Raw genomic sequence first — 24,151 nt, forward strand, 5'->3', positions numbered from 1 at the left:
GCTGTCTCGCAGGTGTCTCATTGCTCGCAGGGATCTCCTGCCATTGTACGGATTACCTCCAGGGTCTCCTCCTACGCTGCCCCTACGCCCTGGAGTGCACTACCTCACAACCCCTCCGGGCTCAGAGCCGAGGATATGTTTATAGTCAGGAGTCTATCGGGGGACTGGAGAACCTGTCTCGGGACTGTCATCTAATACATCCGCAATGACACAAATTCATAAAGATGTTTTATTACAGAAGAGCCTGCAGATGGCGCAATAAAATAAATCCTCTGATTTATAAAGTAAAATGTCTGCTCTACAGGCTCCTCCCACAGCCCCTCCTCAGTATTGCTTCATTGCCTGGGTGATGACATCATAGTTCTGAGAGTGGATCTAGGGGTGACCTCATTGCTCAGCTCTCCTCCTCCTCCTCTGATACTTGCTCAGTGGGAAGGGGCCGCAGGTTGTTGGCTCTTACACTAGTGATGGTGGGGCAGCTGTTCACGAGGTCGGACACACCCTGCAGAGTGACCCCTGACCCGTCCAGGCTCAGCTGTACGATGGCCGTGTTTCTCAGGAAGCGCAGACCTAGCCAGGGAGGAGACAAACAAGGTCAGAGAATACGGGACGCAAAGCACTATACGTAGTATGACAACTTCTTCTGCTGACAGTTGGGGGCGCCACCGGCTGGCCAATCCTTTCCCCCACACCACTAGTCTCATCATCAGTCTCAGTGACACAGACTCCATGATGGAAAATCACATAGCCGATATGGTAGGTGGAGGTCAGATGCGCACCAGATGGGGGTGGGCTTCATCTGTCATTCACCAGACCCTATCTAGCCCCTCCACTCACCCTTGTTGGTGACTCGTGTGCGACTTAAATTGACTTTCAGAAGGTTTTTGCACTTCCGGACTCCGAGCTTCAGGACGTTGTCACCGACCCGTGTGTCCGACAACCCCAGGACCTGCCCGGGAGAAGAGCACAGCTCAGCAACATGTGACCCCAATATAACACTGCACACAGATGTAGGACTGGTCATGTGATCAGCGGTGAGCCATGGAGAGATTTACCCCAATGTAGTGCAGGGGGGCAGGAGCTAAATATGTACACATGTACAGCAGTGATCATACCTCCCACCCACTGTACAGTCATGGCGGCTGGAGAGGTAAGACCACTGCCAACAGGCTAATGGGATGACTACATGGTCAGCCAAGCAAAATATCAGCCAATCAGAAGAAGGAACCTGCAGGTGTATGAGGTGGGGGATACACCGGGACACCCCTCTGCTTGTCACTTTAGTCCGGTCCAGACTTAACTCTTCCAAAAGCTTCAGTCCCCGCAGGTGAAGTAGTCCGGAGTCCGACACTGACGTGTTACACAGGGTCAAGACACGCAATCTGAGGAGGTAACATTTATACATTAGGGGGGGACCATCAACACTAATAGTGCCCCCTATGGGCCCTAGTAACCCCACAGAACTTACAGCTTACCCCATCACTCCTAACCTGTACTATCCCCATATCCCACCTATCAGCCCCCTACCATCTCCTGCAGTCCCATATAACTTTTATAACCCCCCCCCCCCTATGACCTCAGACAACCCCCTACAATCCCTCAGGCCTCAGCCCATCACCTGGTGAGCTGGGAGACATGCTGCACGCCTTCGTCTGTGATCTGGGTGTGATCAGTCAGGTCTAATTCTAAGAGACCGCACATGTGAGACAGGTTTGAGAGACCGGCGTCTGACAGGCTGTGTCTCCCAGGAAGCAGCAGGCGGGTAAGAGACAGACCTGTGAAGAAGAGGGCATGAGATATCACTGAGTGAGACACCCCCATAGGAGAGACATCCCCACACTCACCACACAGGAGCTCCAACACTCGATTAGAGCTCAGAGACTGCACCCCGGACAGTGTGAGTATAGACAGGGCCGGCAGAGAAGAGATAGTCTGCAGCGACTCCTCAGTCACAAGAGTGCTATCTAAATGAAGAGTTGTCAGATGCTTCAGACCACACAGTGAGGAGATGTCCGACACCTAATAGATAGACCAAGAAACATGAAGACATGGCCCAGAGACACCCCAATACATAAAGATACACACGTGGAGTCACCACCGCACCCCTCACCTTGGTGTGTTTCACACTCAGCACCCTTAGCTCTGGGCTACGTTCTGCCAGCAGGCTAAGGGTGCGCTCAGTGACCCTCGTCTGGTTGATGCTCAGGTGGGTGAGGGAACAGTTTGTGTTCAGGAGGAAATCACACAATCCACTATCGCTGACTTTGGTCTGGTCCAGGACAAGGTGAGACAAATGCTTCAAACCTGCCGCCACAGACACGAAAATTCAGAAGTGAGCTGAACGAGGTCAGGGGAGTCAGACAGAGATGACAGAGAGATGAACCAGACAGAAGACAATGATAAAAGAGAGAGGAGCCAGACAGAAGACAATCATGACAGAGAGAGGAGCCAGACAGTGGACAACGATGACAGAGAGAGGAGCCAGACAGAAGACAATCATGACAGAGAGAGGAGCCAGACAGAAGACAATGATAAAAGAGAGAGGAGCCAGACAGAAGACAATGATAAAAGAGAGAGGAGCCAGACAGAAGACAACGATAAAAGAGAGAGGAGCCAGACAGAGATGACAGAGAGGAGCCAGACAGAAGACAATCATGACAGAGAGAGGAGCCAGACAGAGGACAGAGAGAGGAGCCAGACAGAAGACAATGAGGACAGAGAGAGGAGCCAGACAGAGGACAATGAGGACAGAGAGAGGAGCCAGACAGAAGACAATGAGGACAGAGAGAGGAGCCAGACAGAGGACAATGAGGACAGAGAGAGGAGCCAGGCAGAGGACAATGAGGACAGAGAGAGGAGCCAGACAGAAGACAATGAGGGCAGAGAGAGGAGCCAGACAGAGGACAATGATAACAGAGAGAGGAGCCAGACAGAGGACAATGATAACAGAGAGAGGAGCCAGACAGAGGACAATGATAACAGAGAGAGGAGCCAGACAGAGGACAATGATAACAGAGAGAGGAGCCAGACAGAGAACAATGATAACAGAGAGATGAGCCAGACAGAAGACAATGAGGACAGAGAGAGGAGCAAGACAGAGGACAATGATAAGAGAGAGAGGAGCCAGATAGAGGACAATGAGGACAGAGAGAGGAGCAAGACAGAGGACAATGATAAGAGAGAGAGGAGCCAGACAGAGGACAATGATAACAGAGAGTGGAGCCAGACAGAGGACAATGATAAGAGAGAGAGGAGCCAGACAGAGGACAATGATAACAGAGAGAGGAGCCAGACAGAGGACAGTGATCACAGAGAGAGGACCAATAAGTAGGACAATGATGAGAGAGAGAGTAACCAGACAGAGGACAATGAGATAGAGAAGAATTGGTGGGCAATGAGCAGTAACCTCGGAGGTGGAGCAGACAGGATTCAGTTAGGTTACGGCAGGCGCTGAGGTTGAGGTGCTGTAACTTCTGCAGATGCTGCACCACGGTAAGGCCCTGATCTGAGGGTAAACACAGGAGTTTCAGGATGTGCTCGATGAGCTCTGGCATAAGGTTTGAGGATGAGTAGAAAGTGGCCATACCTGTGATCAGACTGGAGGAGCTGAGGCTCAGGCGACGCAAACCTGGGAAGCCACGCAGCTGTCTGATGAGGTCATTGGTGCAGTAGGGGTAGCAGTTCAGTGTGACTCTGCGGACGGGGCAGCCGGCAAATAACTCAAGGCTCTTTGGACGTAGGACCTGTTCCTTAATCATGTAATCAATTATCATCTCAGCCAGATCTGGGGTAAGACCCGAAAGAGAACCAGGGTATTGCATGCTCGGGGCTGTGGAAAGAGAACATCATCAGGGAACGGGACACATAAGAAGTCTGTACTAACACCCCAGCTGGCACCCCAAGAATGAAAGGGGCAAAACCCAATCACACTGGGTAGAGGGCACCCCAGTGCACAAGATAACCCATCGCATCTCCACACGCTATACTTATTATGGAGTCTGCACAGCAGAGGATTGTGGGAGGATTACAGAATAGCCTTGTGACCATTGTGTGATTGTAGGCCAGTCCGGACCAATGTCTATCTAGACTGGAGTCATCGGCCCATCACACACTCAGGACAGGACAAAAGACTTGCCGGTGATAACAGGCAGTGCTCGGCGCAGTGTCAGGTTCCTCAGGGTGGGGATGGCCGATGTCCTGGAGATTCTCGTTGGCTCTGGTTTCTCTGCACTCTCCTGACGCATCTCAGCGGCCGCCCTCGCCAAGACATGAGGAGGACGAGAGGAAGGGCTGTCCTCATGGTCATGTGCCGCCGGCCTAAAAAACACAGACAAGCCATGTAAGACTCTGGACACGGCATAAAACCTGGCCCAACAATGAATAAGAGACCCCGATCATCACAACAGAAGACAAATCACCCCAATATACTCCATATCATCCCAAATCGCCCCAATATACTCCATATCAATCCAAATCACCCCAATATACCCCATATCAATCCAAATCACCCCAATATACCCCATATCAATCCAAATCACCCCAATATACCCCATATCATCCTAAATCACCCCAATATACCCCATGTCATCCCAAATCACCCTAATATACCCCATATCAATCCAAATCACCCCAATATACCCCATATCATCCTAAATCACCCCAATATACCCCATGTCATCCCAAATCACCCTAATATACCCCATATCATCCCAAATCACCCTAATATACCCCATATCAATCCAAATCACCCCAATATACCCCATATCATCCTAAATCACCCCAATATACCCCATGTCATCCCAAATCACCCTAATATACCCCATATCAATCCAAATCACCCCAATATACCCCATATCAATCCAAATCACCCCAATATACCCCATATCAATCCAAATCACCCCAATATACCCCATATCATCCTAAATCACCCCAATATACCCCATGTCATCCCAAATCACCCTAATATACCCCATATCAATCCAAATCACCCCAATATACTCCATATCAATCCAAATCACCCCAATATACCCCAAATTAATCCAAATCACCCAAATATACTCCATATCAATCCAAATCACCCCAATATACCCCATATCAAGCCAAATCACCCCAATATACCCCATATCAATCCAAATCACCCCAACATACCCCATATCATCCTAAATCACCCCAATATACCCCATATCATCCCAAATCACCCCAATATACCCCATATCATCCCAAATCACCCTAATATACCCCATATCAATCCAAATCACCCCAATATACCCCAAATTAATCCAAATCACCCCAATATACCCCATATCAATCCAAATCACCCCAATATACCCCATATCATCCTAAATCACCCCAATATACCCCATATCATCCTAAATCACCCCTATATACCCCATATCATCCCAAATCACCCCAATATACCCCAAATTAATCCAAATCACCCTAACATACCCCATATCAATCCAAATCACCCCAATATACCCCATATCATCCCAAATCACCCCAATATACTCCATATCAATCCAAATCACCCCAATATACCCCATATCAATCCAAATCACCCCAATATACCCCATATCATCCCAAATCACCCCAATATACCCCATATCATCCCAAATCACCCCAATATACCCCATATCATCCCAAATCACCCTAATATACCCCATATCAATCCAAATCACCCCAATATACCCCAAATTAATCCAAATCACCCTAATATACCCCATATCAATCCAAATATCCCCAATATACCCCATATCATCCCAAATCACCCCAATATACCCCATATCATCCCAAATCACCCTAATATACCCCATATCAATCCAAATATCCCCAATATACCCCATATCATCCCAAATCACCCCAATATACCCCATATCATCCCAAATCACCCCAATATACCCCATATCATCCCAAATCACCCCAATATACCCCATGTCATCCCAAATCACCTCAATATACCCCATATCAATCCAAATCACCCCAATATACCCCATGTCATCCCAAATCACCTCAATATACCCCATATCAATCCAAATCACCACAATATACCCCATATCAATCCAAATCATCCTAATATACCCCATATCAATCCAAATCACCCCAATATACCCCATATCATTCCAATACACCACATATTCCTCAGTATATCATGTCACCCCTATAGACTGTATATCCTGTATTATCATATATCCCTTGTTATACTGCATATCCCTCCATTAAATCACATATATCACCCCATTGTACTCTATATACTGTATCATCGCATATCTCTCTATTATATCACTCCATTAGACTATATTCTCCATTACCTTATGTATACCCCGGGTATGCTGCATATCCCACCATTATATCACCCCATTAGACTCTATGAGCTGTATCATTGCATATCACGCTATGCTGTACACTGTTGCATTATTTTACCCCACTGGACACATATCCCATGTTATACTAAATATCCCTCCGTTATATCACCCCATTAGACTGTATATACTGTATTATCACATATCCCTCCATTATATCACCCCATTAGACTGTATATACTGTATTATCACATATCCCTCCATTATATCACCCCATTAGACTGTATATACTGTATTATCACATATCCCTCCGTTATATCACCCCATTACACTGTATATACTGTATTATCACATATCCCTCCATTATATCACCCCATTAGACTGTATATACTGTATTATCACATATCCCTCCATTATATCACCCCATTACACTGTATATACTGTATTATCACATATCCCTCCATTATATCACATATCCCCATTATTAAACCACTTACTGGAGTCTTTCGCCATTTACCGGCCATTGGTGGCCGCCGCTGCTCATATGATTGGGAGAAGCCTCCTGGACACCTGGACATAGAGGACGAATACAATAAGTGTAAGATTCCTCGGTGCGGTCTACGGCAGCAGATATAGAAGGGATCGGCTTAGTCCGTGCCATGTAATAGTGATCTCCCAATATAACCTGCTGAGCCGGTGATGTCACTATGTAATCTGCTGAGCCGGTGATGTCACTATGTAATCTGCTGAGCCGGTGATGTCACTATGTAATCTGCTGAGCCGGTGATGTCACTATGTAATCTGCTGAGCCGGTGATGTCACTATGTAATCTGCTGAGCCGGTGATGTCACTATGTAATCTGCTGAGCCGGTGATGTCACTATGTAATCTGCTGAGCCGGTGATGTCACTATGTAATCTGCTGAGCCGGTGATGTCACTATGTAATCTGCTGAGTCGGTGATGTCACTATGTAATCTGCTGAGCCGGTGATGTCACTATGTAATCTGCTGAGCCGGTGATGTCACTATGTAATCTGCTGAGCCGGTGATGTCACTATGTAATCTGCTGAGCCGGTGATGTCACTATCTAATCTGCTGAGCCGGTGATGTCACTATCTAATCTGCTGAGCCGGTGATGTCACTATGTAATCTGCTGAGCCGGTGATGTCACTATGTAATCTGCTGAGTCGGTGATGTCACTATGTAATCTGCTGAGCCGGTGATGTCACTATGTAAGCTGCTGAGCCGGTGATGTCACTATGTAATCTGCTGAGCCGGTGATGTCACTATGTAATCTGCTGAGCCGGTGATGTCACTATGTAATCTGCTGAGCCGGTGATGTCACTATGTAATCTGCTGAGCCGGTGATGTCACTATGTAATCTGCTGAGCCGGTGATGTCACTATGTAATCTGCTGAGCCGGTGATGTCACTATGTAATCTGCTGAGTCGGTGATGTCACTATGTAATCTGCTGAGCCGGTGATGTCACTATGTAATCTGCTGAGCCGGTGATGTCACTATGTAATCTGCTGAGCCGGTGATGTCACTATGTAATCTGCTGAGACGGTGATGTCACTATGTAATCTGCTGAGCCGGTGATGTCACTATGTAATCTGCTGAGCCGGTGATGTCACTATGTAATCTGCTGAGCCGGTGATGTCACTATGTAATCTGCTGAGCCGGTGATGTCACTATGTAATCTGCTGAGCCGGTGATGTCACTATGTAATCTGCTGAGCCGGTGATGTCACTATGTAATCTGCTGAGCCGGTGATGTCACTATGTAATCTGCTGAGCCGGTGATGTCACTATCTAATCTGCTGAGCCGGTGATGTCACTATGTAATCTGCTGAGTCGGTGATGTCACTATGTAATCTGCTGAGTCGGTGATGTCACTATGTAATCTGCTGAGTCGGTGATGTCACTATGTAATCTGCTGAGCCGGTGATGTCACTATGTGTTACACTTTATGGTAGGCTTACCCCGGGTTCACATTAGCGTTTGGATTCCGTCCGGGGGAGTCTGCATGAGACCTCCTGAATGGAATACCAACGCAACTGCAAGCACTGAGCAGTTAAAGCATACAGAGCCCTTAGACTATAATGGGGTCCATGTGCTTGGCGCGCCATCTCCGCACTAAACATGCAGAGAGGAAAGTAGATTGGAAAGTATCTCCAAGAGTAAATGTCACCCCTGGAATGGCCTTGACCTTGTACCTGCTTATTGATGGTGGATTAAGGAGGGACCGGCCCCTGGAGAAAAAAAGGTTGTGGACCACTGGGTTAGAGAACTGGATCTTCTATAGGTTTTGGGAATCGGCTAAAATGCCAAAATTTGTCACTGTCCAAATATTAGTGAACCAACCTGTATGGTGCGGAGTTATATACTAATAAGTACAAGACCCCCCCCCCCACAGGTCCATCATTACCATCTGCAGCTGCAGCTCCCTCCTCCTCCTCCTCCTCAGCTCCATTCTCCTCCTGTTCAGCCAAGCGGTGGCCACGTCCTGAGGATAATAAGCATGGACATCCAGAGGACAGACATTATATATACCTCCGGTATATTATATACACCCCTATACAGATGTAGCATTCATCACATTACAGTCAGGCTGCATGAACACCGTCCCCCTGCTATGTCCACATGGATTGGACTTTCCTCCGCCGTCTAAAAAGAAACGGGCACTAGAGCGAGAACGTGACTGTAATGATATATCATAGCCAGGCGGTATCTATAGGTGAGTATAGTATAGGTGATATAGTATAGTATAGGTGAGTATAGTATAGTATAGGTAAGTATAGTATAGTATAGGTAAGTACACTATAGTATAGGTGAGTACAGTATAGTATAGGTGAGTATAGTATAGGTGATATAGTATAGTATAGGTGAGTATAGTATAAGTGAGTATAGTATAGGTGAGTATAGTATAGGTGAGTATAGTATAGTATAGGTGAGTATAGTATAGGTGAGTATAGTATAGTATAGGTGAGTATAGTATAGGTGAGTATAGTATAGTATAGGTGAGTATAGTATAGGTGAGTATAGTATAGGTGATATAGTATAGTATAGGTGAGTATAGTATAGGTGAGTATAGTATAGTATAGTATAGGTGAGTATAGTATAGGTGAGTATAGTATAGGTGATATAGTATAGTATAGGTGAGTATAGTACAGTATAGGTGAGTATAGTATAGGTGATATAGTATAGTATAGGTGAGTATAGTATAGTATAGGTGAGTATAGCATAGGTGAGTACAGTATAGTATAGGTGAGTATAGTATAGTATAGCTGAGTACAGTATAGTATAGGTGAGTACAGTATAGTATAGGTGAGTATAGTATAGTATAGGTAAGTACACTATAGTATAGTTGAGTATAGTATAGTATAGGTGAGTACAGTACAGTATAGGTGAGTATAGTATAGTATAGGTGAGTATAGTATAGTATAGGTGAGTATAGTATAGGTGATAAAGTATAGTATAGGTGAGTATAGTATAGGTAAGTACACTATAGTATAGGTGAGTATAGTATAGTACAGGTGAGTATAGTATAGGTGAGTATAGAATAGTATAGGTGAGTATAGTATAGGTGAGTATAGAATAGTATAGGTGAGTATAGTACAGTATAGTATAGGTGAGTATAGTATAGGTGAGTATAGTATAGTATAGGTGAGTATAGTATAGGTGATAAAGTATAGTATAGGTGAGTATAGTATAGTATAGGTGAGTACAGTACAGTATAGTATAGGTGAGTATAGTATAGGTGAGTATAGTACAGTATAGTATAGGTGAGTATAGTATAGGTGAGTATAGTATAGTATAGGTGAGTATAGTACAGTATAGTATAGGTGAGTATAGTATAGGTGAGTATAGTACAGTATAGTATAGGTGAGTATAGTATAGGTGAGTATAGTATAGTATAGGTAAGTACACTATAGTATAGGTGAGTATAGTATAGTATAGGTGAGTATAGTATAGTATAGGTGAGTATAGTATAGGTGATAAAGTATAGTATAGGTGAGTATAGTATAGGTAAGTACACTATAGTATAGGTGAGTATAGTATAGGTGAGTATAGTACAGTATAGTATAGGTGAGTATAGTATAGGTGAGTATAGTACAGTATAGTATAGGTGAGTATAGTATAGGTGAGTATAGTACAGTATAGTATAGGTGAGTATAGTATAGTATAGGTAAGTACACTATAGTATAGGTGAGTACAGTATAGTATAGGTGAGTATAGAATAGGTGAGTATAGTATAGTATAGGTGAGTATAGAATAGGTGAGTATAGAATAGAATAGTATAGTATAGGTAAGTACACTATAGTATAGTTGAGTATAGTATAGTATAGGTGAGTATAGTATAGGTGAGTATAGTACAGTATAGTATAGGTGAGTATAGTATAGGTGAGTATAGTACAGTATAGTATAGGTGAGTATAGTATAGGTGAGTATAGTACAGTATAGTATAAGTGAGTATAGTATAGGTGAGTATAGTATAGGTGAGTATAGTATAGTATAGGTGAGTATAGTATAGGTGAGTACAGTATAGTATAGGTGATAAAGTACAGTATAGGTGAGTATAGTATAGGTAAGTACACTATAGTATAGGTGAGTATAGTACAGTATAGTATAGGTGAGTATAGTACAGTATAGTATAGGTGAGTATAGTATAGGTGAGTATAGTATAGTATAGGTGAGTATAGTACAGTATAGTATAGGTGAGTATAGTATAGGTGAGTATAGTACAGTATAGTATAGGTGAGTACAGTATAGTATAGGTGAGTATAGTATAGGTGATATAGTATAGTATAGATAAGTACACTATAGTATAGGTGAGTACAGTATAGTATAGGTGAGTATAGAATAGGTGAGTATAGTATAGTATAGGTGAGTATAGTATAGGTGAGTATAGTATAGGTGAGTATAGAATAGTATAGGTGAGTATAGTATAGGTGATATAGTATAGTATAGGTGAGTACACTATAGTATACACTCACCGGCCACTTTATTAGGTACACCTGTCCAACTACTCGTTAACACTTAATTTCTAATCAGCCAATCACATGGCGGCAACTCAGTGCATTTAGGCATGTAGACATGGTCAAGACAATCTCCTGCAGTTCAAACCGAGCATCAGTATGGGGGGGAAGAAAGGTGATTTGAGTGCCTTTGAACGTGGCATGGTTGTTGGTGCCAGAAGGGCTGGTCTGAGTATTTCAGAAACTGCTGATCTACTGGGATTTTCACGCACAACCATCTCTAGGGTTTACAGAGAATGGTCCGAAAAAGAAAAAACATCCAGTGAGCGGCAGTTCTGTGGGGGGCGGAAATGAGTTGTTGATGCCAGAGGTCAGAGGAGAATGGCCAGACTGGTTCCAGCTGATAGAAAGGCAACAGTGACTCAAATAGCCACCCGTTACAACCAAGGTAGCCAGAAGAGCATCTCTGAACGCCGCACAGTACGTCCAACTTTGAGGCTACAGATGGGCTACAGCAGCAGAAGACCACACCGGGTGCCACTCCTTTCAGCTAAGAACAGGAAACTGAGGCTACAATTTGCACAAGCTCATCGAAATTGGACAATTGAAGATTGGAAAAACGTTGCCTGGTCTGATGAATCTCGATTTCTGCTGCGACATTCGGATGGTAGGGTCAGAATTTGGCGTCAACAACATGAAAGCATGGATCCATCCTGCCTTGTATCGGTAACGGTTCAGGCTGGTGGTGGTGGTGTCATGGTGTGGGGAATATTTTCTTGGCACTCTTTGGGCCCCTTGGTACCAATTGAGCATCGTTGCAACGCCAAAGCCTACCTGAGTATTGTTGCTGACCATGTCCATCCCTTTATGACCACAATGTACCCAACATCTGATGGCTACTTTCAGCAGGATAATGCAATGCCATGTCATAAAGCTGGAATCATCTCAGACTGGTTTCTTGAACATGACAATGAGTTCACTGTACTCCAATGGCCTCCACAGTCACCAGATCTCAATCCAATAGAGGAGCATCTTTGGGATGTGGTGGAACGGGAGATTCGCATCATGGATGTGCAGCCGACAAATCTGCGACTGCAACTGTGTGATGCCATCATGTCAATATGGAGCAAAATCTCTGAGGAATGCTTCCAGCACCTTGTTGTATCTATGCCACGAAGAATTGAGGCAGTTCTGAAGGCAAAAGGGGGTCCAACCCGTTACTAGCATGGTGTACCTAATAAAGTGGCCGGTGAGTGTAGGTAAGTACACTATAGTATGGGTGAGTACACTTTTGTATAGGTGAGTATAGTATAGGGGAGTATAGTATAGGTGAGTATAGTATAGTATAGGTGAGTATAGTATAGGTGAGTAAAGTATATTATAGGTGAGTATAGTATAGGTAAGTACACTATAGTATAGTATAGTATAGGTGAGTATAGTATAGTATAGATGAGTACAGTATAGTATAGGTGAGTATAGCATAGTATAGGTGAGTATAGTATAGTATAGGTGAGTACAGTATAGTATAGGTGAGTACAGTATAGTATAGGTGAGTACAGTATAGTATAGGTGAGTACAGTATAGTATAGGTGAGTATAGTATAGTATAGGTGAGTACAGTATAGTATAGGTGAGTACAGTATAGTATAGGTGAGTACAGTATAGTATAGGTGAGTATAGTATAGGTGAGTACAGTATAGTATAGGTGAGTATAGTATAGTATAGGTGAGTATAGTACAGTATAGGTGAGTACAGTATAGTATAGGTGAGTACAGTATAGTATAGGTGAGTACAGTATAGTATAGGTGAGTATAGTATAGGTGAGTACAGTATAGGTGAGTATAGTATAGGTGAGTATAGTATAGTATAGATGAGTACAGTATAGTATAGGTGAGTACAGTATAGTATAGGTGAGTATAGTATAGGTGGGTACAGTATAGTATAGGTGAGTACAGTATAGTATAGGTGAGTACAGTATAGTATAGATGAGTACAGTATAGTATAGGTGAGTACAGTATAGTATAGGTGAGTACAGTATAGTATAGGTGAGTACAGTATAGTATAGGTGAGTATAGTATAGTATAGGTGAGTATAATATAGTATAGGTGAGTATAGTATAGTATAGTATAGGTGAGTATAATATAGTATAGGTGAGTACAGTATAGTATAGGTGAGTATAGTATAGGTGGGTACAGTATAGTATAGGTGAGTACAGTATAGTATAGGTGAGTACAGTATAGTATAGGTGAGTATAGTATAGGTGAGTACAGTATAGTATAGGTGAGTATAGTATAGTATAGGTGAGTATAGTATAGGTAAGTACACTATAGTATAGTATAGTATAGGTGAGTATAGTATAGTATAGATGAGTACAGTATAGTATAGGTGAGTATAGTATAGTATAGGTGAGTACAGTATAGTATAGGTGAGTACAGTATAGTATAGGTGAGTATAGTATAGTATAGGTGAGTACAGTATAGTATAGGTGAGTACAGTATAGTATAGGTGAGTATAGTATAGGTGAGTACAGTATAGGTGAGTATAGTATAGTATAGGTGAGTATAGTATAGTATAGATGAGTACAGTATAGTATAGGTGAGTACAGTATAGTATAGGTGAGTATAGTATAGGTGGGTACAGTATAGTATAGGTGAGTACAGTATAGTATAGGTGAGTACAGTATAGTATAGATGAGTACAGTATAGTATAGGTGAGTACAGTATAGTATAGGTGAGTATAGTATAGTATAGGTGAGTATAATATAGTATAGGTGAGTATAGTATAGTATAGGTGAGTATAATATAGTATAGGTGAGTACAGTATAGTATAGGTGAGTATAGTATAGGTGGGTACAGTATAGTATAGGTGAGTACAGTATAGTATAGGTGAGTACAGTATAGTATAGGTGAGTATAGTATAGTATAGGTGAGTATAATATAGTATAGGTGAGTATAGTATAGTATAGGTGAGTATAATATAGTATAGGTGAGTACAGTATAGTATAGGTGAGTATAGTATAGGTGGGTACAGTATAGTATAGGTGAGTACAGTATAGTATAGGTGAGTACAGTATAGTATAGTTGAGTATAGTATAGTATAGGTGAGTACAGTATAGTATAGGTGAGTACAGTATAGTATAGGTGAGTATAGTATAGGTGAGTACAGTATAGTATAGGTGAGTACAGTATAGTATAGGTGAGTATAGTATAGTATAGGTGAGTACAGTATAGTATAGGTGAGTACAGTATAGTATAGGTGAGTATAGTATAGGTGAGTACAGTATAGGTGAGTATAGTATAGTATAGGTGAGTATAGTATAGTATAGATGAGTACAGTATAGTATAGGTGAGTACAGTATAGTATAGGTGAGTATAGTATAGTATAGGTGAGTACAGTATAGTATAGGTGAGTATAGTATAGGTGGGTACAGTATAGTATAGGTGAGTACAGTATAGTATAGGTGAGTACAGTATAGTATAGGTGAGTACAGTATAGTATAGGTGAGTACAGTATAGTATAGGTGAGTATAGTATAGTATAGGTGAGTATAATATAGTATAGGTGAGTACAGTATAGTATAGGTGAGTACAGTATAGTATAGGTGAGTATAGTATAGTATAGGTGAGTACAGTATAGTATAGGTGAGTACAGTATAGTATAGGTGAGTACAGTATAGTATAGGTGAGTATAGTATAGTATAGGTGAGTACAGTATAGGTGAGTACAGTATAGTATAGGTGAGTATAGTATAGTATAGGTGAGTATAGTATAGTATAGATGAGTACAGTATAGTATAGGTGAGTACAGTATAGTATAGGTGAGTACAGTATAGTATAGGTGAGTACAGTATAGTATAGGTGAGTATAGTATAGTATAGGTGAGTACAGTATAGTATAGGAGAGTACAGTATAGTATAGGTGAGTATAGTATAGTATAGGTGAGTATAGTATAGTATAGGTGAGTATAGTATAGTATAGGTGAGTATAGTACAGTATAGGTGAGTATAGTATAGGTGAGTATACAGTCCTATGAAAAAGTTTGGGCACCCCTATTAATCTTAATCATTTTTAGTTCTAAATATTTTGGTATTTGCAGCAGCCATTTCAGTTTGATATATCTAATAACTGATGGACACAGTAATATTTCAGGATTGAAATGAGGTTTATTGTACTAACAGAAAATGTGAAATATGCATTAAACCAAAATGTGACCGGTGCAAAAGTATGGGCACCTCAACAGAAAAGTGACATTAATATTTAGTACATTCTCCTTTTGCAAAGATAACAGCCTCTAGTCGCTTCCTGTAGCTTTTAATCAGTTCCTGGATCCTGGATGAAGGTATTTTGGACAAACAGTTCAAGTTCAGTTAAGTTAGATGGTGGCCGAGCATGGACAGCCCGCTTCCAATCATCCCACAGATGTTCAATGATATTCAGGTCTGGGGACTGGGATGGCCATTCCAGGACATTGTCATTGTTCCTCTGCATGAATGCCTGAGGATTTGGAGCGGTGTTTTGGATCATTGTCTTGCTGAAATATCCATCCCCGGCGTAACTTCAACTTCGTCACTGATTCCTGAACATTATTCTCAAGAATCTGCTGATACTGAGTGGAATCCATGCGACCCTCAACTTTACCAAGATTCCCGATGCCGGCATTGGCCACACAGCCCCAAAGCATGATGGAACCTCCACCAAATTTTACAGTGGGTAGCAAGTGTTTTTCTTGGAATGCTGTTTTTTTGGACACCATGCATAACGCCTTTTTGTATGACCAAACAACTCAATATTTGTTTCATCAGTCCACAGGACCTTCCAAAATGAAGCTGCCTTGTCCAAATGTGCTTTTTCATACCTCAGGCAACTCTATTTGTGGCGTACGTGCAGAAACGGCTTCTTTCTCATCACTCTCCCATACAGCTTCTATTTGTACAAAGTGCGCTGTATAGTTGACCGATGCACAGTGACACCATCTGCAGCAAGATGATGCTGCAGCTCTTTGGAGGTGTCTGTGGATTGTCCTTGACTCTTCTCACCATTCTTCTTCTCTGCCTTTCTGATATTTTTCTTGGCCTGCCACTTCTGGGCTTAACAAGAACTGTCCCTGTGGTCTTCCATTTCCTTACTATGTTCCTCACAGTGGAAACTGACAGGTTAAATCTCTGAGACAACGTTTTGTATCCTTCCCCTGAACAACTATGTTGAACAATCTTTGTTTTCAGATCATTTGAGAGTTGTTTTGAGTAGCCCATGATGCCACTCTTCAGAGGAGATTCAAATAGTAGAACAACTTGCAATTGGCCACCTTAAATACCTTTTCTTATGATTGGATACATCTGGCTATGAAGTTCAAAGCTCACTGAGGTTACAAAACCAATTTTGTGCTTCAGTAAGTCAGTAAAAAGTAGTTAGGGGAATTCAAATCAATAAAATGATAAGGGTGCCCATACTTTTGCACCGGTCAAATTTTGGTTTAATGCATATTGCGCATTTTCTGTTAGTACAATAAACCTCATTTCAATCCTGAAATATTACTGTGTCCATCAGTTATTAGATATATCAAACTGAAATGGCTGCTGCAAACACCAAAATATTTAGAAGTAAATGATTAAGATTAATAGGGGTGCCCAAACTTTTTCATAGGACTGTAGTATAGGAGAGTATAGTATAGGTTAGTATAGTATAGGTGAGTAAAGTATAGTATAGGTGAGTATAGTATAGTATAGATGAGTACAGTATAGTATAGGTGAGTACAGTATAGTATAGGTGAGTACAGTATAGTATAGGTGAGTACAGTATAGTATAGGTGAGTATAGTATAGGTGAGTATAGTATAGGTGAGTACAGTATAGTATAGGTGAGTACAGTATAGTATAGGTGAGTATAGTATAGTATAGGTGAGTACAGTATAGTATAGGTGAGTACAGTATAGTATAGGTGAGTATAGTATAGTATAGGTGAGTACAGTATAGTATAGGTGAGTACAGTATAGTATAGGTGAGTATAGTATAGGTGAGTACAGTATAGGTGAGTATAGTATAGGTGAGTATAGTATAGTATAGATGAGTACAGTATAGTATAGGTGAGTACAGTATAGTATAGGTGAGTATAGTATAGTATAGGTGAGTATAGTATAGGTAAGTACACTATAGTATAGTATAGTATAGGTGAGTATAGTATAGTATAGATGAGTACAGTATAGTATAGGTGAGTATAGTATAGTATAGGTGAGTACAGTATAGTATAGGTGAGTACAGTATAGTATAGGTGAGTATAGTATAGTATAGGTGAGTACAGTATAGTATAGGTGAGTACAGTATAGTATAGGTGAGTATAGTATAGGTGAGTACAGTATAGGTGAGTATAGTATAGGTGAGTATAGTATAGTATAGATGAGTACAGTATAGTATAGGTGAGTACAGTATAGTATAGGTGAGTATAGTATAGGTGGGTACAGTATAGTATAGGTGATAACAGTATAGTATAGGTGAGTACAGTATAGTATAGATGAGTACAGTATAGTATAGGTGAGTACAGTATAGTATAGGTGAGTATAGTATAGTATAGGTGAGTATAATATAGTATAGGTGAGTATAGTATAGTATAGTATAGGCGAGTATAATATAGTATAGGTGAGTACAGTATAGTATAGGTGAGTATAGTATAGGTGGGTACAGTATAGTATAGGTGAGTACAGTATAGTATAGGTGAGTACAGTATAGTATAGGTGAGTATAGTATAGTATAGATGAGTACAGTATAGTATAGGTGAGTACAGTATAGTATAGGTGAGTATAGTATAGTATAGGTGAGTATAGTATAGTATAGATGAGTACAGTATAGTATAGGTGAGTATAGTATAGGTGAGTACAGTATAGTATAGGTGAGTATAGTATAGTATAGGTGAGTACAGTATAGTATAGGTGAGTACAGTATAGTATAGGTGAGTATAGTATAGGTGAGTACAGTATAGGTGAGTATAGTATAGTATAGGTGAGTATAGTATAGTATAGATGAGTACAGTATAGTATAGGTGAGTACAGTATAGTATAGGTGAGTATAGTATAGGTGGGTACAGTATAGTATAGATGAGTACAGTATAGTATAGGTGAGTACAGTATAGTATAGGTGAGTATAGTATAGGTGGGTACAGTATAGTATAGGTGAGTACAGTATAGTATAGGTGAGTACAGTATAGTATAGATGAGTACAGTATAGTATAGATGAGTACAGTATAGTATAGGTGAGTATAGTATAGTATAGGTGAGTATAATATAGTATAGGTGAGTATAGTATAGGTGAGTATAATATAGTATAGGTGAGTACAGTATAGTATAGGTGAGTATAGTATAGGTGGGTACAGTATAGTATAGGTGAGTACAGTATAGTATAGGTGAGTACAGTATAGTATAGGTGAGTACAGTATAGTATAGTTGAGTATAGTATAGATGAGTACAGTATAGTATAGGTGAGTACAGTATAGTATAGGTGAGTACAGTATAGTATAGGTGAGTATAGTATAGTATAGGTGAGTACAGTATAGTATAGGTGAGTACAGTATAGTATAGGTGAGTATAGTATAGGTGAGTACAGTATAGGTGAGTATAGTATAGTATAGGTGAGTATAGTATAGTATAGATGAGTACAGTATAGTATAGGTGAGTACAGTATAGTATAGGTGAGTATAGTATAGGTGGGTACAGTATAGTATAGGTGAGTACAGTATAGTATAGGTGAGTATAGTATAGGTGGGTACAGTATAGTATAGGTGAGTACAGTATAGTATAGGTGAGTACAGTATAGTATAGGTGAGTACAGTATAGTATAGGTGAGTATAGTATAGTATAGGTGAGTATAATATAGTATAGGTGAGTACAGTATAGTATAGGTGAGTATAGTATAGGTGGGTACAGTATAGTATAGGTGAGTACAGTATAGTATAGGTGAGTACAGTATAGTATAGGTGAGTACAGTATAGTATAGGTGAGTACAGTATAGTATAGGTGAGTATAGTATAGGTGAGTACAGTATAGGTGAGTATAGTATAGGTGAGTATAGTATAGTATAGATGAGTACAGTATAGTATAGGTGAGTACAGTATAGTATAGGTGAGTATAGTATAGGTGAGTATAGTATAGTATAGGTGAGTACAGTATAGTATAGGTGAGTACAGTATAGTATAGGTGAGTACAGTATAGTATAGGTGAGTATAGTATAGTATAGGTGAGTATAATATAGTATAGGTGAGTACAGTATAGTATAGGTGAGTATAGTATAGGTGGGTACAGTATAGTATAGGTGAGTACAGTATAGTATAGGTGAGTATAGTATAGGTGAGTATAGTATAGTATAGGTGAGTACAGTATAGTATAGGTGAGTACAGTATAGTATAGGTGAGTACAGTATAGTATAGGTGAGTATAGTATAGTATAGGTGAGTACAGTATAGGTGAGTATAGTATAGTATAGGTGAGTATAGTATAGTATAGATGAGTACAGTATAGTATAGGTGAGTACAGTATAGTATAGGTGAGTACAGTATAGTATAGGTGAGTATAGTATAGTATAGGAGAGTACAGTATAGTATAGGTGAGTATAGTATAGTATAGGTGAGTATAGTATAGTATAGGTGAGTATACAGTCCTATGAAAAAGTTTGGGCACCCCTATTAATCTTAATCATTTTTAGTTCTAAATATTTTGGTATTTGCAGCAGCCATTTCAGTTTGATATATCTAATAACTGATGGACACAGTAATATTTCAGGATTGAAATGAGGTTTATTGTACTAACAGAAAATGTGAAATATGCATTAAACCAAAATGTGACCGGTGCAAAAGTATGGGCACCTCAACAGAAAAGTGACATTAATATTTAGTAGATCCTCCTTTTGCAAAGATAACAGCCTCTAGTCGCTTCCTGTAGCTTTTAATCAGTTCCTGGATCCTGGATGAAGGTATTTTGGACAAACAGTTCAAGTTCAATTAAGTTAGATGGTGGCCGAGCATGGACAGCCCGCTTCACATCATCCCACAGATGTTCAATGATATTCAGGTCTGGGGACTGGGATGGCCATTCCAGGACATTGTAATTGTTCCTCTGCATGAATGCCTGAGGATTTGGAGCGGTGTTTTGGATCATTGTCTTGCTGAAATCTCCATCCCCGGCGTAACTTCAACTTCGTCACTGATTCCTGAACATTATTCTCAAGAATCTGCTGATACTGAGTGGAATCCATGCAACCCTCAACTTTACCAAGATTCCCGATGCCGGCATTGGCCACACAGCCCCAAAGCATGATGGAACCTCCACCAAATTTTACAGTGGGTAGCAAGTGTTTTTCTTGGAATGCTGTTTCTTTTTGGACGCCATGCATAACGCCTTTTTTTTTTATAACCAAACAACTCAATTTTTGTTTCCAAAATGAAGCTGCCTTGTCCAAATGTGCTTTTTCATACCTCAGGCAACTCTATTTGTGGCGTACGTGCAGAAACGGCTTCTTTCTCATCACTCTCCCATACAGCTTCTATTTGTGCAAAGTGCGCTGTATAGTTGACCGATGCACAGTGACACCATCTGCAGCAAGATGATGCTGCAGCTCTTTGGAGGTGGTCTGTGGATTGTCCTTGACTCTTCTCACCATTCTTCTTCTCTGCCTTTCTGATATTTTTCTTGGCCTGCCACTTCTGGGCTTAACAAGAACTGTCCCTGTGGTCTTCCATTTCCTTACTATGTTCCTCACAGTGGAAACTGACAGGTTAAATCTCTGAGACAACGTTTTGTATCCTTCCCCTGAACAACTATGTTGAACAATCTTTGTTTTCAGATCATTTGAGAGTTGTTTTGAGTAGCCCATGATGCCACTCTTCAGAGGAGATTCAAATAGTAGAACAACTTGCAATTGGCCACCTTAAATACCTTTTCTTATGATTGGATACATCTGGCTATGAAGTTCAAAGCTCACTGAGGTTACAAAACCAATTTTGTGCTTCAGTAAGTCAGTAAAAAGTAGTTAGGGGAATTCAAATCAATAAAATGATAAGGGTGCCCATACTTTTGCACCGGTCAAATTTTGGTTTAATGCATATTGCACATTTTCTGTTAGTACAATAAACCTCATTTCAATCCTGAAATATTACTGTGTCCATCAGTTATTAGATATATCAAACTGAAATGGCTGCTGCAAACACCAAAATATTTAGAAGTAAAATGATTAAGATTAATAGGGGTGCCCAAACTTTTTCATAGGACTGTAGTATAGGAGAGTATAGTATAGGTTAGTATAGTATAGGTGAGTAAAGTATAGTATAGGTGAGTATAGAATAGTATAGGTGAATACAGTATAGTATAGGTGAGTACAGTATAGTATAGGTGAGTACAGTATAGTATAGGTGAGTACAGTATAGTATAGGTGAGTACAGTATAGTATAGGTGAGTACAGTATAGTATAGGTGAGTATAGTATAGGTGAGTATAGTATAGGTGAGTACAGTATAGTATAGGTGAGTACAGTATAGTATAGGTGAGTATAGTATAGGTGAGTATAGTATAGGTGAGTACAGTATAGTATAGGTGAGTACAGTATAGTATAGGTGAGTACAGTATAGTATAGGTGAGTACAGTATAGTATAGGTGAGTACAGTATAGTATAGGTGAGTATAGTATAAGTGAGTATAGTATAGTATAGGTAAGTACACTATAGTATGGGTGAGTACACTTTTGTATAGGTGAGTATAGTATAGGTGAGTACACTTTTGTATAGGTGAGTATAGTATAGGTGAGTACACTATAGTATGGGTGAGTATAGTATAGGAGAGTATAGTATAGTATAGGTGAGTATAGTATAGGTGAGTACAGTATAGTATAGGTGAGTATAGTATAGTATAGGAAAGTACACTATAGTATGGGTGAGTATAGTATAGTATAGGTGAGTATAGTATAGTATAGGTGAGTATAGTACAGGTGAGTATAGTATAGGTGAGTATAGTATAGGTGAGTACACTATAGAATAGATGAATAGAGTATAGTATAGTATAGGTAAGTACACTATAGTATGGGTGAGTATAGTATAGGAGAGTATAGTATAGTATAGGTAAGTACACTATAGTATGGGTGAGTATAGTATAGGAGAGTATAGTATAGTATAGGTGAGTATAGTATATGTTAGTATAGTATAGTATAGGTGAGTATAGTATAGTATAGGTGAGTATAGTATAGGTGAGTACAGTATAGTATAGGTGAGTACAGTATAGTATAGATGAATACAGTATAGTATAGGTGAGTATAGTATAGGTGAGTATAGTATAGTATAGGTGAGTACAGTATAGTATAGGTGAGTACAGTATAGTATAGGTGAGTACAGTATAGTATAGGTGAGTATAGTATAGGTGGGTACAGTATAGTATAGGTGAGTACAGTATAGTATAGGTGAGTACAGTATAGTATAGGTGAGTACAGTATAGTATAGGTGAGTATAGTATAGTATAGGTGAGTATAATATAGTATAGGTGAGTACAGTATAGTATAGGTGAGTATAGTATAGGTGGGTACAGTATAGTATAGGTGAGTACAGTATAGTATAGGTGAGTATAGTATAGGTAAGTATAGTATAGGTGAGTATAGTATAGGTGAGTACAGTATAGTATAGGTGAGTACAGTATAGTATAGGTGAGTATAGTATAGTATAGGTGAGTATAGTATAAGTGAGTATAGTATAGTATAGGTAAGTACACTATAGTATGGGTGAGTACACTTTTGTATAGGTGAGTATAGTATAGGTGAGTACACTATAGTATGGGTGAGTATAGTATAGGAGAGTATAGTATAGTATAGGTGAGTATAGTATAGGTGAGTACAGTATAGTATAGGTGAGTATAGTATAGTATAGGAAAGTACACTATAGTATGGGTGAGTATAGTATAGTATAGGTGAGTATAGTATAGTATAGGTGAGTATGGTACAGGTGAGTATAGTATAGGTGAGTATAGTATAGGTGAGTACACTATAGAATAGATGAATAGAGTATAGTATAGTATAGGTAAGTACACTATAGTATGGGTGAGTATAGTATAGGAGAGTATAGTATAGTATAGGTAAGTACACTATAGTATGGGTGAGTATAGTATAGGAGAGTATAGTATAGTATAGGTGAGTATAGTATAGCATAGGTGAGTATAGTATAGGTGAGTATAGTATAGTATAGGTGAGTATAGTATAGGTGAGTATAGTATAGTATAGGTGAGTATTGTATAGTATATGTTAGTATAGTATAGTATAGGTAAGTATAGTATAGTATAGGTGAGTATAGTATAGTATAGGTGAGTATAGTATAGGTGAGTATAGTATAGTATAGGTGAGTATAGTATAGGTGAGTATAGTATAGTATAGGTGAGTATAGTATAGGTGAGTATAGTACAGTATAGGTGAGTATAGTATAGGTGAGTATAGTATAGGTGAGTATAGTATAGTATAGGTGAGTATAGTATAGGTGAGTATAGTATAGGTGAATATAGTATAGGTTAGCATAGTATAGGTGAGTATAGTATAGGTGAGTATAGTATAGGTGAGTATAGTATAATATAGGTGATATAGTATAGTATAGGTGAGTATAGTATAGGTGAGTATAGTATAGGTGAGTATAGTATAGGTGAGTATAGTACAGTATAGGTGAGTATAGTATAGTATAGGTGAGTATAGTATAGGTGAGTATAGTATAATATAGGTGATATAGTATAGTATAGGTGAGTATAGTATAGGTGAGTATAGTATAGTATAGGTGAGTATAGTATAATATAGGTGAGTATAGTATAGGTGAGTATAGTATAGGTGAGTATAGTATAGGTGAGTATAGTATAGTATAGGTGAGTATAGTATAGGTGAGTAT

At 39.9% G+C, this 24,151-nt stretch overlaps 1 protein-coding gene across 3 annotated transcripts in view; it reads right to left on the minus strand.

Annotated features, from left to right (window-relative positions):
• Positions 1-211: 211 nt before the first annotated feature.
• The window catches only part of LOC142201062 (uncharacterized), a 54,116-nt gene continuing 30,176 nt past the window's right edge, over positions 212-24,151 (minus strand). For 2 of the 3 annotated variants that reach the window (XM_075271889.1, XM_075271890.1), the window contains exons 8-17: positions 8,727-8,804; positions 6,797-6,869; positions 4,136-4,317; positions 3,587-3,829; positions 3,407-3,505; positions 2,111-2,304; positions 1,619-2,019; positions 1,229-1,382; positions 838-949; positions 212-570 (exon numbers count right to left, since the gene is read on the minus strand). In XM_075271889.1, the coding sequence (XP_075127990.1) occupies positions 395-570; positions 838-949; positions 1,229-1,382; positions 1,619-2,019; positions 2,111-2,304; positions 3,407-3,505; positions 3,587-3,829; positions 4,136-4,317; positions 6,797-6,869; positions 8,727-8,804 (1,712 nt within the window). In that variant the 3' untranslated portion in view covers positions 212-394. The remainder of the gene's footprint in view (positions 571-837; positions 950-1,228; positions 1,383-1,618; positions 2,020-2,110; positions 2,305-3,406; positions 3,506-3,586; positions 3,830-4,135; positions 4,318-6,796; positions 6,870-8,726; positions 8,805-24,151) is intronic. The other variant, XM_075271891.1, reaches the window with a different exon arrangement.

Source organism: Leptodactylus fuscus, chromosome 4 (assembly GCF_031893055.1).
Source record: "Leptodactylus fuscus isolate aLepFus1 chromosome 4, aLepFus1.hap2, whole genome shotgun sequence".
In the NCBI taxonomy this organism is placed as follows: domain Eukaryota; kingdom Metazoa; phylum Chordata; class Amphibia; order Anura; family Leptodactylidae; genus Leptodactylus; species Leptodactylus fuscus.